Source organism: Pseudorasbora parva, chromosome 21 (assembly GCF_024679245.1).
Source record: "Pseudorasbora parva isolate DD20220531a chromosome 21, ASM2467924v1, whole genome shotgun sequence".
NCBI lineage: Eukaryota > Metazoa > Chordata > Actinopteri > Cypriniformes > Gobionidae > Pseudorasbora > Pseudorasbora parva.
In genome coordinates, this window is record NC_090192.1 from 29,015,862 (window position 1) to 29,030,498 (window position 14,637).

Consider the following 14,637-nt stretch of genomic DNA (forward strand, 5'->3'; position numbering starts at 1 on the left):
ATATAGGTTAATATCATTAAATTTAATCTTTCCCACCCACATAGCCACGTCAGCAGAATGTTAAAATAATTTCAGAAGTGGATAAAGTGATTATATTTTGATTTGAAACCATTTTTTTCTTCGGAATAATATGCACTGATAATTTGTTCAAAATGACAAATAATGAATAATAAGGACCAAAACATTAAGAAAGTAAATAAGGGATTTTTATGTTGTTTTTAACATTAACATTTGATAGGAACATAAAACATGGACTAACGTCTGCCTTAGCTGTCAACAAAACAGAAGGAATTTGAAGGTCAATAAAATTATATAAATTAAAATAAATAAATACAAATTTTCTTCAAAATTAAATTAAAGACTAAAAACATTTATAAAGTAAAAAAGGTACTTTAACCCCCCCCCCCCCCCCCATTGGCTAATATCATTGGTTAATATTGTTTTCCCCACTCACATGGCCTTGTTTACATCAGCAAAAAAAAAAAAAAAAAGTCATTTCAGAGGTGAAGAACAGACATTATTTTAAAGAAAGAAAAAAAAAACATTCTTTAATAAAAATGTAGAGTTCAAATGAATCACAGAGTAAACATTTGTTTTAAAATCAATATTTTTAAGGGTGGTCATTTTCTTCTCATTTATTTACCTTTTGATTATTTTCTTGCATTATAAGCTATCATGTCCCCTGCCTGCCTGATTGAAGGACTTATCTATAATATCATCCCCCAAGCATTGTGTAAAGATCTGTAGGAAAGCAGAATAAATTCCTGAGCATACAAATAGACGTGTCTGTGTGTGTGTGTGTGTGTGTGTGTGTGTGTGTGTGTGTGTGTGTGTGTGTGTGTGTGTGTGTGTGTGTGTGTGTCTGTGTAGTGCGTCCCAGCTGTGCGTGGCCGTACACAAATCTGAGAGAAAGAATGGCGGATGATGAAAAAAAGAGAAGGAATAATTCTTTTTTTCAAACAGCTCATTATCTGCTTGAGTGTGGCTATATGGCTTGGAGCCAGAATATAATGATGAGCGTAAACTCACAAGGAACAACTAGTTTCTGTTGAAGGTTCTCTCTGGGGACTGTGTTTCCCCCCAATCTCTCTTCTCCTATTCTCTCTTCCCTTCATCCCTGACACATGTGTGTTTGTGCCATGTCATCCGGGCCGCCCGTCCGCTTCTACCGAGGGGGGACCGGCGTTGTGGCTGCCGTGCCGTGATCATTAGCCCCCACCTTTTTTCTTTCTCTTTCTGCCCTTGCATACTTGTTAAAATTTCCTCTGTTCCGCTGTCCAATTTTTCCCTCCTTTTCCTCCTGACTCTCCCATCAGCGCCACCCCCACCAGTGCTGCTGTTGCCATAGCGAGGCCCAGGTTATGGTTTAAACATGACGGCCATCCCTTTGAAGCACAGGGCATCATTCCGCTCATCAGCACGCAGCGGAGTCTGCCACCAATTTAGCCCTGCTGAGGGAAGAGCGAGACAGAGAGGTGTGCCGAGAAGGGCCCCTGCAGGGTCCAATGTCTCAATCTTCTTCCACACCAGCCGAGTGTCAGTGAGTGCCATTTAATTGCCAATCGGAGCGATGGCCTCGGCGCCTGTTTAATGTATAATGACCCCGCCGGTGCGCTCCGTCTGTCATTCGCTTTCTCTTCTTCTGCGGAAAAAGAAGGGATTGGAGCGGAGGTGCGGATGGAGGAACATATCAAAGGGCAGGCGCAGGCAGGGGCCAAGGGGCCTACACTTCCTCCCCCTGTCACCCGGGACGGCCGATACACCTGTACGACTCCAACCCCATTATCAAAACAATGTAGCTCATTTGCCGGATCCGAGTCCGCGCCGTTCGTGCTCTGAAATGTATTTTTTAGGAGGCTGAAGCGGTACCTGGGTGAAAAGCAGATCGCTACATGAAGCCCTGTGTGCTAACTGCATAATAAATGGCAGCAGATAGGGCCATCAGAATCTCTCTGAGCTGAAGACAGGCACCAGAGAGAAACGTATGGGCTTCTCTTAATCCTGAGGTCTTCTTCTGCAGTTGCTGTCCACAAAGAAAGAATACAAAGCAAGATTTCCCACTTTCTCTCTCTCTCTCTTGCCCTCTTTATTCACAGATAAACACAATTAATGAAACCTTTTCCTGGCGCTCATTATTTTGCGCAGGAGGCTGGTGACAGCGGACGCCGCCGGTTTTGACACAAACATGCTAAAGCACCTTCCCTCCGCAGAGACACAAGACCACCACTTATTAATCTATGCTAATTCAATTACAGATTATCAAAACGCATTAGCTCTTCCCCAGCACATCACCAATCCCCCTAGCCCCCATTCAGAAGATTCAATTAGCCTGCACTGGAAATAGGATGATCACAATATAAAGGCCTCATTAGAACAGAATCAGCTGTCACTTAAGTGAAGGTCCAGTGTCTGAGCAGAGGCTGCAGACCTGCACAGGCGCCTGACGGCGGAGCAGGCTCATTCCAGGCCTTGGCAGGGTACAAATGACTTCTCTATGGAGCCGAGGCCTCAAAACACACACAGTGTGAAAGCTGTTGGTGTCAAATGTGTGAGGCCTTGTTTTGAAAGCCAGCTGTTAATAAAAATGGACTTTTAAGAGTCAGGACCAGCTGCAAAGACCCTGTGCTCATAAGGAGAGCAGCTGCCAATGCACTCAGATCATCACTGCAGAGCTAAATATTGCGTTTCAGAGCTATTATGTTTGGCCTGACCACTTTAAACTGTGTGAGGATGATGAAAATATACTAGATGCAAGTGAGAGATAGGGGCTCATTCACTCACGCAAACAGAATGAATGCAAATGTTTTGTTAAAGCATTCTTACGTTAAAAACAACCCAATAAAAAAAGTTTTATGAATGATTAACATTAAAAATTATTTCTGCTAATTTTTGATTGATCAACTGTAAATATATTTAATTTACTAAGAAATGCACTGCATTAATTCCATGATCAACATACGCATCAAATAATGTTCTCAAATTTGTTTTTAATCGTTTCATGAATGACTTGTTCTTCTTGTTGTTTCTATTTGATGCATTAATTTAGCCCTTTATCTAAGAATCGTTTCACAAAATATTTGTGAAAAAATATATGTCACAAAAGACACAATTTACATACATTTGTTTTGCTCCTATTTCATGAATGAGGCCCAATGTTTGTGTATGTTATATATCCAGAAACACGGTAAAGGACATTTCTGTGAGCTCTGGAGGACCTTCTCCAAGGCTTTTCATGCTCAAACCCAGGCCAGTGTTAAACCCCTTCCCTCTTCCTCCCTCCTTCTCTTGCTTCCCTGCTCACATTTATCAATCAACGTCCTATGGTCTAAGCTCACCAGGCCTCCAGAGCTGCTTTTCCAATCACGCTGCAATTAAACAGGAGTTTGTCCCTGTCTGGAGACACAGGCTGGGCTTGAGTTGGTCTCTATTTCTCGAAACTATAAACCAGATGTGTCTCTGTGCCTCTCTGGCTAGTCTCACCACCATCATCATCATCATCATCTTCACATTCATCATCATTGTGAAAAGAGTATCATATGCTTCAGATTAGGAGGAAAGGCTGAGTAAATGCAGAAGAAGGTGACCACCATATGAAGCTGTTTGCCCCTGTTGGATCTCACGTTTGTGTTTGAATGACAAAAGCAACAAAGCAAACAGAGATTTGTCATCTAAAGCAAACACCTCCCACTTCTCACATAACAGATGAGTAACAGTCCCAAGGGAGCAATCACTGTGACAGTTAAAACAAACATACGCTCGCACACATATCCCACAATCCCCCCACACATACAACCATTACTGCTCTCCTGGGGACTTTTGCGTCCAAATCGCCACTTGAACCAGACCCCAACGGGCCACACAAAGCTCTCGCTCAGAGTCCAACGACAGCCCCCTGAAATCTGCAGCGGAGATTCAATTACTTCTGTGCGTGACAGTGGCTAAATGACGTGAAGACACTGACAGGCCTATCGTTCTCTGAAATTCAGGCGGGGTAAACGTTCTTCAGGGGTCTCATTATAAAATGATAACAACAATTAATATTTTAATACGTAGCAGATCGCATGGGGCCGTCTTTTTGAACACTGAGGCGAGAGCTGTCTCTCCTTAAGGGAGAAGTTTGTGGGGGTTTGACACGCTCACAGAGCACGCTTGCATTCTCGGCGAGTCGGTCGTCCCAAGGCTCAACTCACCTTGACATGGATGCATTGACAGTGAGGGCAGTTGGGTAGGGGTGTCTGAAACCTCCCGTCGTGATTGGGTAAACTGGTTGACCTTGCCTAGAAAAAGAAGAAAGAAAGTGAGGTAAAGGAAGGGATGAAAAAAGAGAAAAAAGCACTCTCTATGCAGGCGGCTTTATTCTCATTTGATCAGAACAAAAATCTAGGGGATTGCAGAGCGCAGATCAAAGGGAAGCAAACTCTGAACAATTTGAATGCCACAAATCTGATAGGAATGGCTAATTAAATTTCATAACCCTGTGCTTGGTGTCGATGGAGGCCCCTCTCCCTGAACTGAAACTAGGTGTTTTGTTGTGCTAATTAAAGACGAAGCACCGGCCCCTTTAATGGAGCCATCACGCTAATTGAGGTCTACACATCCAAAGACAAACAATAATGAATGTAAATTTATACCAAAATAAAGTGCAGAGAATCAAAGGGCCATGGCTGCGCTTGGGGCCTCTCTCGGTATTTAGATCGCGGTGAGAAAACATTAAATTAACAGAGCTTAATTTGTAGCCTTTTGTCATATTAACAAGTGTTGACAAGAGTTACCAGGGGAGAGCCCCCGTGTGGAATTGTGGGTAAAATCCTGGCAATCACAGTTCATTACTCTAATTGGACAATACAGAGACATGCAAAATAGCATTTGCCACAAAGAGGCAATTTAGAGTTTAGGGGATGAAGAAAGCCATGGGTGCATTGCTGTGGTGCCCCAGCGGTGCCTTTCTAGAATGTATAAACTGTACAGAGGTTATGAGTTAGCTTTTGCGTGACATGATGGTCAAAGTTTAAAATGGCAACACAGTAAGGTGGATAGAGGCCTGGTAAATATAAAATAAAGGATAACAAAATGCAACATTTTAGAACAATGCTTAAAATTAGTTATATATGTCATATTTAGAGTGGAGCAAAAAGTCAGAGTTCACAATAAAAATGGATTTGAGATTTAAAATCGAATTGAACCTAAGAAATACAAATTGAAATTGATAAAATAATTAAATATTTTTAACATATAAACATATACATATATATATTAATTTGTCGATAAAATTAATATTTTTTTATATTTAAGATTAAATATATATATATATATATATATATATATATATATATATATATATATATATATATATATATATATATATATATATATATATATATATATATATATATATATATATATATATACACACACACACACACACACAATATGTATTCATTAAAATAATTTTAGTGATCTCAGACTTTTGGAACCCACTGTACATAATAAAAAAAAGAAAAGAGGAATAAAATTGGTCTGCTTACTGTGGTACTAACCATCCTAGCGGATGGGGAATCTGGCCTACAGTGCCAGGTGACAGGGGGTAGTAGGGGGATATATCTGAAGGATGTGGAGGCCTTGGGATTCCTGCAAGAGAAATATAAAAAATGCAAATAAAAGAATGTAGAGAGAGAGAGAGAGAGAGAGAGAGAGAGAGAGAGAGAGAGAGAGAGAGAGAGAGAGAGAGAGAGAGAGAGAGAGAGAGAGAGAGAGAGAGAGAGAGAGAGAGAGAGAGAGAGAGAGAGAGAGAAATGTGTGTGTAAACGGTGTGAAAATGTTTCTGCTCTTGGCCTGACATAGAAATTCCCCGATGAAGTTTAAGTGTTAAATTTATCCTTTGTGAGATACACAATTGAACAAAGTCAACATCAGAGGGAGGTGGGAGAGGGAGGAGGTTGAGCTCACATGCACAGCTCTAAATCACACGTTCTGATCAAAGCTTGTGGAGGCAGCCACGATGTTGTATGGCACACGGGGGAGAGGAGAAAAAATACAGAGCCCTGTCACATTTGTCTATCGAATCAGAGGATTAACAACGGGCGATAATTGAGGTTCACAAGTCAACAACGCAAACACTGTGGCACGTGTTAAGAGAGACTGACATATTAGCAGCTGATGCCTGTTCAAGTGTGGAAGCGGTCTCAAAATTGGTTTTAGAGTTTAACGGCCAATTAGCTATATTATCAACATCACACATGGTGGGTAGAAGGTTTAAAACAATTCCTAAAAAGAAAGAGTCCACAAAAACGGCCTTCCAGACATCACCTGGTTTACAATAACATGTTAGCAAGCTAGCTCACTTTGGATTGACTTAATGTACTTCTGCTTCAAAATCTACTAAATCTGGTTTCATAAAAATAAAGACAAAATATTTTGCTAGATACCAGTGGCTAATGGCTGTGCAGAGGGAGGAAAACAATGCCGCCACAGCACATTGGCACTGCATACAGCGGTCGTAATACAATTTGTTAATTAATTAAACTCTAAACTCAATTAAGCGAGCCATTAAGCAGCACATTAAACAGTCTCTGAGTCTTTAAAGAGGCCCTTAGTGATAAGGTCTGTTATGAGAGCAGAAAAAGACCTCAAAATCAACATGCAGGTTGTTGACAGCTTTGAAGAGCAGCTGTTTGACTATATAGTGTTGCAGAGGAGCAAAATACCTTTCTGTTTGATAATCTGATTTCGAAACATACCACCAAATGACATTATATCACACCTGAACAGAAACCTTTTTGTTGTGAGATGAGAATCCTGACAGATACAACATTCAAGCCTTCAAATCGAGTTTCCTGGTAAACCTCCTGCTCATACAGTTTTCATCCTGGTTGGGAAATCTAGACTCCACAACTGTCTGACTTACATGTCATCATAAGGGGAAAAAAAAGAAATTTTATTTCTCAGAATCAGTTGCTTTGGGATCATGCAGTTAAGCACAAGAGGTCCCTGACTACATCTCCCAGAAGTCAAGTGGCTCCACAGGCTTAACTGACCCAGGTCAACAGCTTCATCTCAACATGAACACAAAAGGAGGGGCGCAACCTTGGCCCTGTTCCAAAGCGACTCCAAAACGCTCTAATGCATCTTACCAGGTAGCTGTGAATGAAGCAGTACAGACTAAGCAACAGCCGAGATCATACAGTGCAACCGTGACATCGCCGTTAGTTAACCAGGCCTGAAGGTTAGCCTTGGGTTTTTCGCTCTGCCTGTTCTGAAATTCATGAATGTAAAGGAAGACGTGCATGCATATGTACCTGTTTTGGGGTCCACGTCTCCTTGTAGATGTGGAGGGGGGTTCCCAGGCGTGAAGTGCTCATTGCTGTAGGTGATCAGAGGTGTGAGCGGGTGCACATGGTGAGGGTGCTGTACCACAGGGACCTTATTAGACTGGAAAGAGAAGAGGGGGGAGAGAGAAAAAGAAGAAGCAGCCATTAATACATGTTTGGGTTGGGGCAGAAACATACCAGCGCCTCTAATTCAACTATGTGTCCATCACAATCCGCAAGCCAATTCACAGAACAGTGTGGTTTGTAATTAAAAACAGTTTCTGAGGTGCAGCATATTGATTCAAACAGTCATCGGATACATAACAGACACAACGTCTGATTGCCTTGCGTGTCTCTGACCCAAAAAAGCATCACGTTTACAATAGCAGAAACCACATCGTATACCAAATGACAGCCAATCTAAGCACACTTTCACTCTCCCTCCTTTTTCTATGGGTTACCCACATCTCTTGCTCCCACCCCTTCCTCTTCCTCCGGGGTCTGGTTTTGGAAAAGGTTTGCATTATAAAAGATAGGAGAGGAGGGGAGGGGCGAAAGAGAGAAAATCCATTTCTGCATTTTGGTCAAATTGGTTTTAGCTATGTAATCTGCTCTTTGTGTTCTTAAGTGGCACAGGCCCCATTTTCAATTACCCAAGATTACAGCCGAGCAGAGGGGTGCTGAGGCATAGCCTGGCATTAGTGTATTCCCAGTACACGCGACCTAACCAGATTACTGCCGTGCTGTAGATTTGACGGGCCACACGTGGAAAGGGATTTGCTTTCGCAGACACCGTATAAATCGGTGCAAACCGAGCCGACTGACAAGAAAACATCTAGCAATGAGTTGCCCGCATACATGCCCGCATGTTTGATTGACAGCTGTGTATGTCCTGCAGCCCATTCGAGGGGACGGAAAGGGCACCTAGGGGCTACTGTCTTTATTTAAAACATTCCAAATTAAATTCAGCACTCAAGATGTTGTTAAAAAAACAATGGCGCTGAACATCAGAACGTGTTTTATAAAAGCAGGGGTGAGCCATCCTTTTGTCAGGACTAAAATATCTACGCTTTCAAACCGGGAAGGACACCAGGGCCTAGGTCTGAGTTGAAGTGTCCATCCAGGGCCTCTATACTGGGAGAAAGAGGCACAGAGAGAGGCCACTTTCAGCATTGGGGGCGTTCCGCTCTGCCATATTCCCAATGAAAGATTAATGAACTGAACAGAGCTGCTTGGGGAAAGAAAAGGGGCTCTGGGGACGTTTTCAGGGCCCCTGAGAGCAGAAAACTGTGTGGAGACAGAAAGAGAAATGGGGAAAGGAAAGTGCACAGCCACAGAGAAAAACAACAAGAGGAGAGATAACATATAAAAACATTTTAAAAAAGAAAAGAAAGACCCGTCGTCAGAAAAAAAACAGACAGGGATGATGACAGCTGCCAAACACAGCTGACGAGTTTGCCATTGAGGCAACGATGCCTCACACTCCTCCACCGCAAGCTACCCCCATAACCTCCCCCTCAGTAATGATGTGAAAGAATGTTGTCAATTCTCCCTGCGCTGAAAGGCTTTAGTAGCCATTTAAATGAGTTCTTTTGTCCGAAGCCTCTCCATTGAGGGACAGCTCCAAATGGCAGTCCACTGCGGCCACATTCACCCAGAGACAAGCCAAATGATTTACATCACAGTCGCTGGGCCTAACAGAACCCCTTTCAAACGCCACACAGCCTCACAAATAATAGCTGGGCATCCCGTTTAACCGGCTTCTGGGGAGCGCAGCACGCTATTGCGGCTCGCTACAGTGGCATTTATGCCCGCTTCTCTACCTGAACGGATCAGCAAAACCCTGAGAATAAAAGAGGTGCACCGGAATGACTGGAAATGGAAATTACTTTAGCTTGTACTATTCTCATTGGGAGAAAATCACCTGCTATATGACTAATAAAAGGTAGACCTGCGTTTTGGCCTCATTTTAAAACATGCAAGCACTTTTCTGTTTGGTTTTTCTTTTTTTGTTCCCCATGACGCATTCTGGACAAGACACAGCAGGGCAAAAATAACACTGCACAATGGATAATCAGCATACAAAAACACATTCTTCAAACAATTTCCCTTCTGAGAGCTATTCAAGTCCATTAAGTCTTCAGTCTTAAGAAAAGCTTCACAATAAATCTGGCTCTATTGACCCCATTGCTATTGTATGATGGCTTTACCCTGTTCCTCCAGACATGGCTAATTGTCCCTAGCAACTCAGGGGAGTGAGGAAGACCACCTACGTAACACGCCTGTGCATACCCGCGGACAACCACATACTGTCGGACGCTAACAATCGCAGAATACGAGTTATTTAAAAAGCTACTTCTAAACAACTCATTGAGTTTGGAGACTGACACACGGAGGTCCAGCGAGACACACAATAAACCCACACAAGGAACACAAAGAAAATATGTGGGCGTCTTTTTTCCCTATTATGTGCAAAGAAAGCAGGCTATTTCCTGTTTAATCGTTTGCCAATGCCTCCCACCACAACCATTATGAATAGATAGAGGAAAGAAGGCTAAAGGACTAATTCACATAACCAGGTAAATCATAATGAAGAAAACCAGATCTCTAGATGTGGTTATTTCCTGAAAAAATAAACACATTTGTAAATGGCAGTTTGCAGGCGCCTTTGGACGAGGTAAATAAACATAAAATATGTGTCAACAAATCTGTCAGTGTATCCATTGAGTGTGTGAGTAAATCTGTAGACATACATACCCTCCTCCAAACCAATGAGATTGACAGTTTCTGCTTGGGGTCATGACCCCTTGTGGTGGTCTTACAAAAGCCTGGCCTGTTTTAATGGAGAGGCCTGTTTGTCTTAGAAGAGCATGTCACACTCATTTTGATGCAGCGCCTATCAAATCCTGTCCTTTATTCTCTTATCCGCTCTCTTCCCCCCCCCCCCCATAACATATTAAGATTTTTGTTTTGCTTTTCTGATTATGATCACAAGAATAACTTTATAAACCCACAAAATACACACTGCCACTTAAGAGAAAGATTATCTCAGGGTTCTCACATCTGTTAAGCGACACATTTTCATCCTTTTCTGATTTTTAGTAAAACCTTGCATTAAATGTAATATTAATACTTATTGTCTTAAGTATATACAAAACATAATTATTATATTTTATATAGCGCCTTTCTCAAATAGGCCACTTTACAGGGTAAGCCCCGCAACAAAGCAAGAACATAAAATACTGTATAATCATTTTTATGGAGATGTTTTTTTTTAGACAATTAAATATTTAAGAGCAGAATAAAGTCATAAAAATATATTCACTACATACTTTTACACATAATTTAAATCATAATAATCATTTAAAATGTACAGTTAAAAAATGTATTTAAACCTTGATATTAAGTCAATCTTACATCAGTTGATAAGCCTAAAGGGAAATAAGCGATATTTGACTCCTGTGGAAGAGATACAAGGAGGAAGAGGAAGAGAGAGGGCCGGACAGCAGCAGGAAAAAGCTGTTGGCGCTGCATTTCCGCTTGGTGGCACCTTGCAGAGCAATTTAAAGACAAAATGTGAAGGTGGCGACCTTGTGGCCCCTGAGGGCCCGAGCGCCTCACTCCGCTTTACGGCATGATATGATGAGTTGTCACTGGAGCTTGTGGGCTCTAATGAGCTGTAGTGGGGCTGGGGAGGGGGGGCACGCAGGGGGTGTGACATCCTCATGATGGATAGAGGGGCTCTCAGGCCTGCGAAATTCCAGAGCAAGCAAAAAAAGCTGCCAAGGACTTGAACCCAAGACGTGTACGTGCCAATGGCTCGCATCCAAGCACAGTGGACACAATGCAGAAAACATCCATGCTTGTTTATGTATGTGAATGTTTAAGAAATAGATGCAGCCAAATGTGTGCTGTTTGTAAAAGAAAGCTCGAAAATGAGACGGAGGAACTTCAAAAGAATGTGAAACTATGATGATGTCACCGTCACTATAACAACCCTCATCCACCCACCACTCTCTCTCTCTCTCTCTCTCTCTCTCTCTCTCACACACACACACACACACACCAAATGACTCGCTACAATATCTATGAAAATATAAATAGCAACTTTATTCTCTCTTCTCAATACTGAAGAACATGCCAATTTTTTACTTTCTTCACTTAAAAACAAATATGATAAAGAAAATGACAAATTAAATGTCTCAAGTGGTTAAAAAATAAGACATAGTTATTTATCAAATACCTTTTTATGCATTTTAAACTATTTATAAACTTCACACTGAAGAGAAAAAAATGCTGTAAACTTAGAAGAAAAATTACATGACAACAGAATTAATTTTCTTACAAACAAATATCAAATCTCTAACAGGCTAAAAACGAAGCACCAGGACACTTATGGAATGTTTATATGGTAACACTTTAGTATGGGGAACACGTATTCACTATTAACTATGACTTTTGCCTCAATAAACTCCTTATTTACTGCTTATTAATAGTTAGTAAGGTAGTTTTAAGTTTAGATATTGGGTAGGACTAAGGGATGTAGAATACGGTCATTAAGAATAAGGCATTTATATGTGCTTTATAAGTACTAATAAACTAGTAATGCATTCTAATAAGCAACTAGTTAATAGTTAAGAACTGAACCTTAAAATATAGCGTTACCATTCATTTAATGCATACATTATTACTTCCCTCACTTCAACTTTAACTAAATGCATCATGCACATCTTCAAATGCCACATCAATCAATCTATCTCTTAGATCTTCCTTATGAAGCACACACACACACACACACACACACACAAACACAAACACACACACACACACACACACACACACACACACAAACACACACACAGACAGATATCTTAAACCACTCTGAGGCAGATAAAATGACAGTGCACCCTCACTCAGTCTAACAAAAGCAGAAAGAAGATTTTAAAAAGGCCATAGGAGTGTGAAAACAGCGTGTGTAATAGCGCTGAGCACTTACCCAGGCATTAAGACTGAATTGCCAGCAGCCAACCTGCTGTAGGAAAGACAGCCCAGAGGCCAGAGAGCCAGTCTTTCCTCCCCTCTCCTCCAGCCCCAGTGAAAGGCCTTCTCTCGGGTACATGAACACCGCCGTGGCCCTCCCCTGTCCTCCACCTCTCACTCCCGCCAACGAATAAGAGTTTTTCTCCTTTCTTCCTTCTCTTCTTGTTCTTTTTCAACCTTAGCTTCTTTCCCAAAACTGCTATTGTGTTTGAGCGGGCGCATGTGTGTGTCCCTCACCAAAGGGTCGCACACACAGAAGTTCACGTGCACGCCATTGTTTGCAGGGCTTTTTTTTTCTTTCTTTTTTTGAAGTGGGTCTTTTGCGGATCACAGCGTCTTAGGACGTCCGGCAAGGCCTGTCCTCCGCCGGCAGATAATCACTCATCTCTCGTTCTCCGTGAGGTTTTCCTTCAGCGGTCAGTCGGTCGAGCTCAAAGTGATACTTTTTTCTTTTTTAAAGATGAAGAGAAATCTCACTTGATAGTTATCAGAGCTGCAGAGATGTCTTCCCACAAGCAAAAGAAACATGAAAAAAAAAACACTAGGAAAAAAGGCTTATTACTGTTGTGCATGTGTCTGTCCAAGTTTGTGTGTGTATGTGTGTGTGTGTGTGTGTGTGTGTGTGTGTTTGTGTGGGTTCTGCAGTGCCTCCAGGATGCCCAAAGACGAACTAGCAGCTTGAAAAGCCTTGGCTACAACAAGGTAAAGCGAGCAAGGCAAGGGAAGGAGACAGAAAGAGAGAGAGCGAGAGAAAAGACAAGAGAAAACAACATCCACAAAGGGAGGGCAAGATCAGCAAAGTGTGGCAAGCAGTCACTTAGCTGTGTGATTCTGACAGTCCCCTCTCTAAGCCCACCATCCGGGGGAGGACGGAGGAAAAGGGGAGAAAGGTATTTGTCTGCATTTTGACATGGACGTGATATCAATGTGGGGTCTTGTTCTATTGTTTTATTCTCTACTTCTGTTTTAAGGAGGATAAAGAAGAACTTACATTTAACTCTTCATGGCCTTGCCTTGACAAATCTACAAAGGCCTTTGGTGCATCCACAATTTCTCTCTTATTTGTTTCTGTGGTTTTTATTTTTATTTTACTTTGCTGTATTAAAATCCATAATTTTTTCTACAAATTTAATGTAAAATTAATTCTTTACAAGCACATCACTTTTCACAAAAAACAAGGAGATGAAATAAGGAAATGGAAGACGGAATGCTTACTAATAACTAATTAAAAACATTCCATCTGATCAAATTCCAGTTTTTCCCTTTGTTTTCTTTGTTTTTTTGTTTTGTTTTTTAAATGTATTTTTATAGCCACAATTATCCCACTATTTTAAAATGTAAAAATGCAAAGCCAAAACACAAAAAACCCCGATTGCCATTACTTTAACAATTTTTTTGTACACATTTTATTTTTCTTACCCATTTAAAATAACATTTTCCCTCCATTTTTTATGAAACCGAGGAAGTGCACATGCTGTTTTTTCAGCGCTTAAATTTTCCCTCCCTCTCTCTTTGCCGCTTTTCGGCTGCTGTCCTTTGGCCCTAAATGCCAAAACAAAACCCTGGGAATGTCCTCTACAAGACTCGCACAAAAGCCAGCCTGACAAGTAAAAGAACCCCGGCAACGTGGCAGCTAATTGCCTCCCCTCCCTCTATTCAGCCGGGCCGCCACGCTCCCACGGCCCCCCTCTGTCACACGTGCAATTTCTTAAGTAAACTAGCAGTTCGGCCGCCGCTGACCGACAGCCTGCAAACACCCGCCACAAAGATGACAAACCCAAACGCAGACATAAAAGAACGACAACTATGTAAAGAGACAAAATTTACAGTCGTTCTCACTATCTGTAAAAGAGAGAAAATATTGAGGAGAAAAATATGTAATTTAATAAATGTAATGCTATTAGAACATTCAATAAAAATAATGTCCATTAATTCAACAACGCAAATTCTTATTTTAAATAGACTTCTTCAAATAATCTGATATCAAATAAATTAAATGCACAATTTTAATTAACTATAATAAAAAAAAAAAGATGTGCATTTTAGAGACAAACTGATATTGCAATTATAAAATCTCTTTGAAATAAAAAGTAATTTATAGACAGATTTGAAGAAAAAAAAATGTAGGCAGAATGAAAATAATTCTCGGTGAGGCATGTCTATTAATGATTTCTAAAAAATTAATTCCATATATAAATAGTATAATTATATTTAGAAAAAAACAATGGACAATTATAAATATTTTGTATTTTTCAAAACCACAACAACAATTCTTTTAACATTACCATAA

At 41.0% G+C, this 14,637-nt stretch overlaps 1 protein-coding gene across 20 annotated transcripts in view; it reads right to left on the reverse strand.

Annotated features, from left to right (window-relative positions):
• tcf7l2 (transcription factor 7 like 2) overlaps positions 1 to 14,637 on the reverse strand; it is a 90,745-nt gene that overhangs the window by 8,405 nt on the left and 67,703 nt on the right. For 19 of the 20 annotated variants that reach the window (XR_010900346.1, XM_067430537.1, XM_067430535.1 and 16 more), the window contains 3 exons: positions 7,296 to 7,428; positions 5,526 to 5,628; positions 4,191 to 4,277 (listed from right to left, as the gene is read on the reverse strand). Coding sequence is in view for 19 of the 20 variants with exons in the window: in XM_067430537.1 (XP_067286638.1) it covers positions 4,191 to 4,277; positions 5,526 to 5,628; positions 7,296 to 7,428 (323 nt within the window). In the remaining variant the exon portion in view is untranslated. Of the gene's footprint in view, positions 1 to 4,190; positions 4,278 to 5,525; positions 5,629 to 7,295; positions 7,429 to 12,303; positions 12,934 to 14,637 lie in introns of those variants that run through there. The other variant, XM_067430549.1, reaches the window with a different exon arrangement.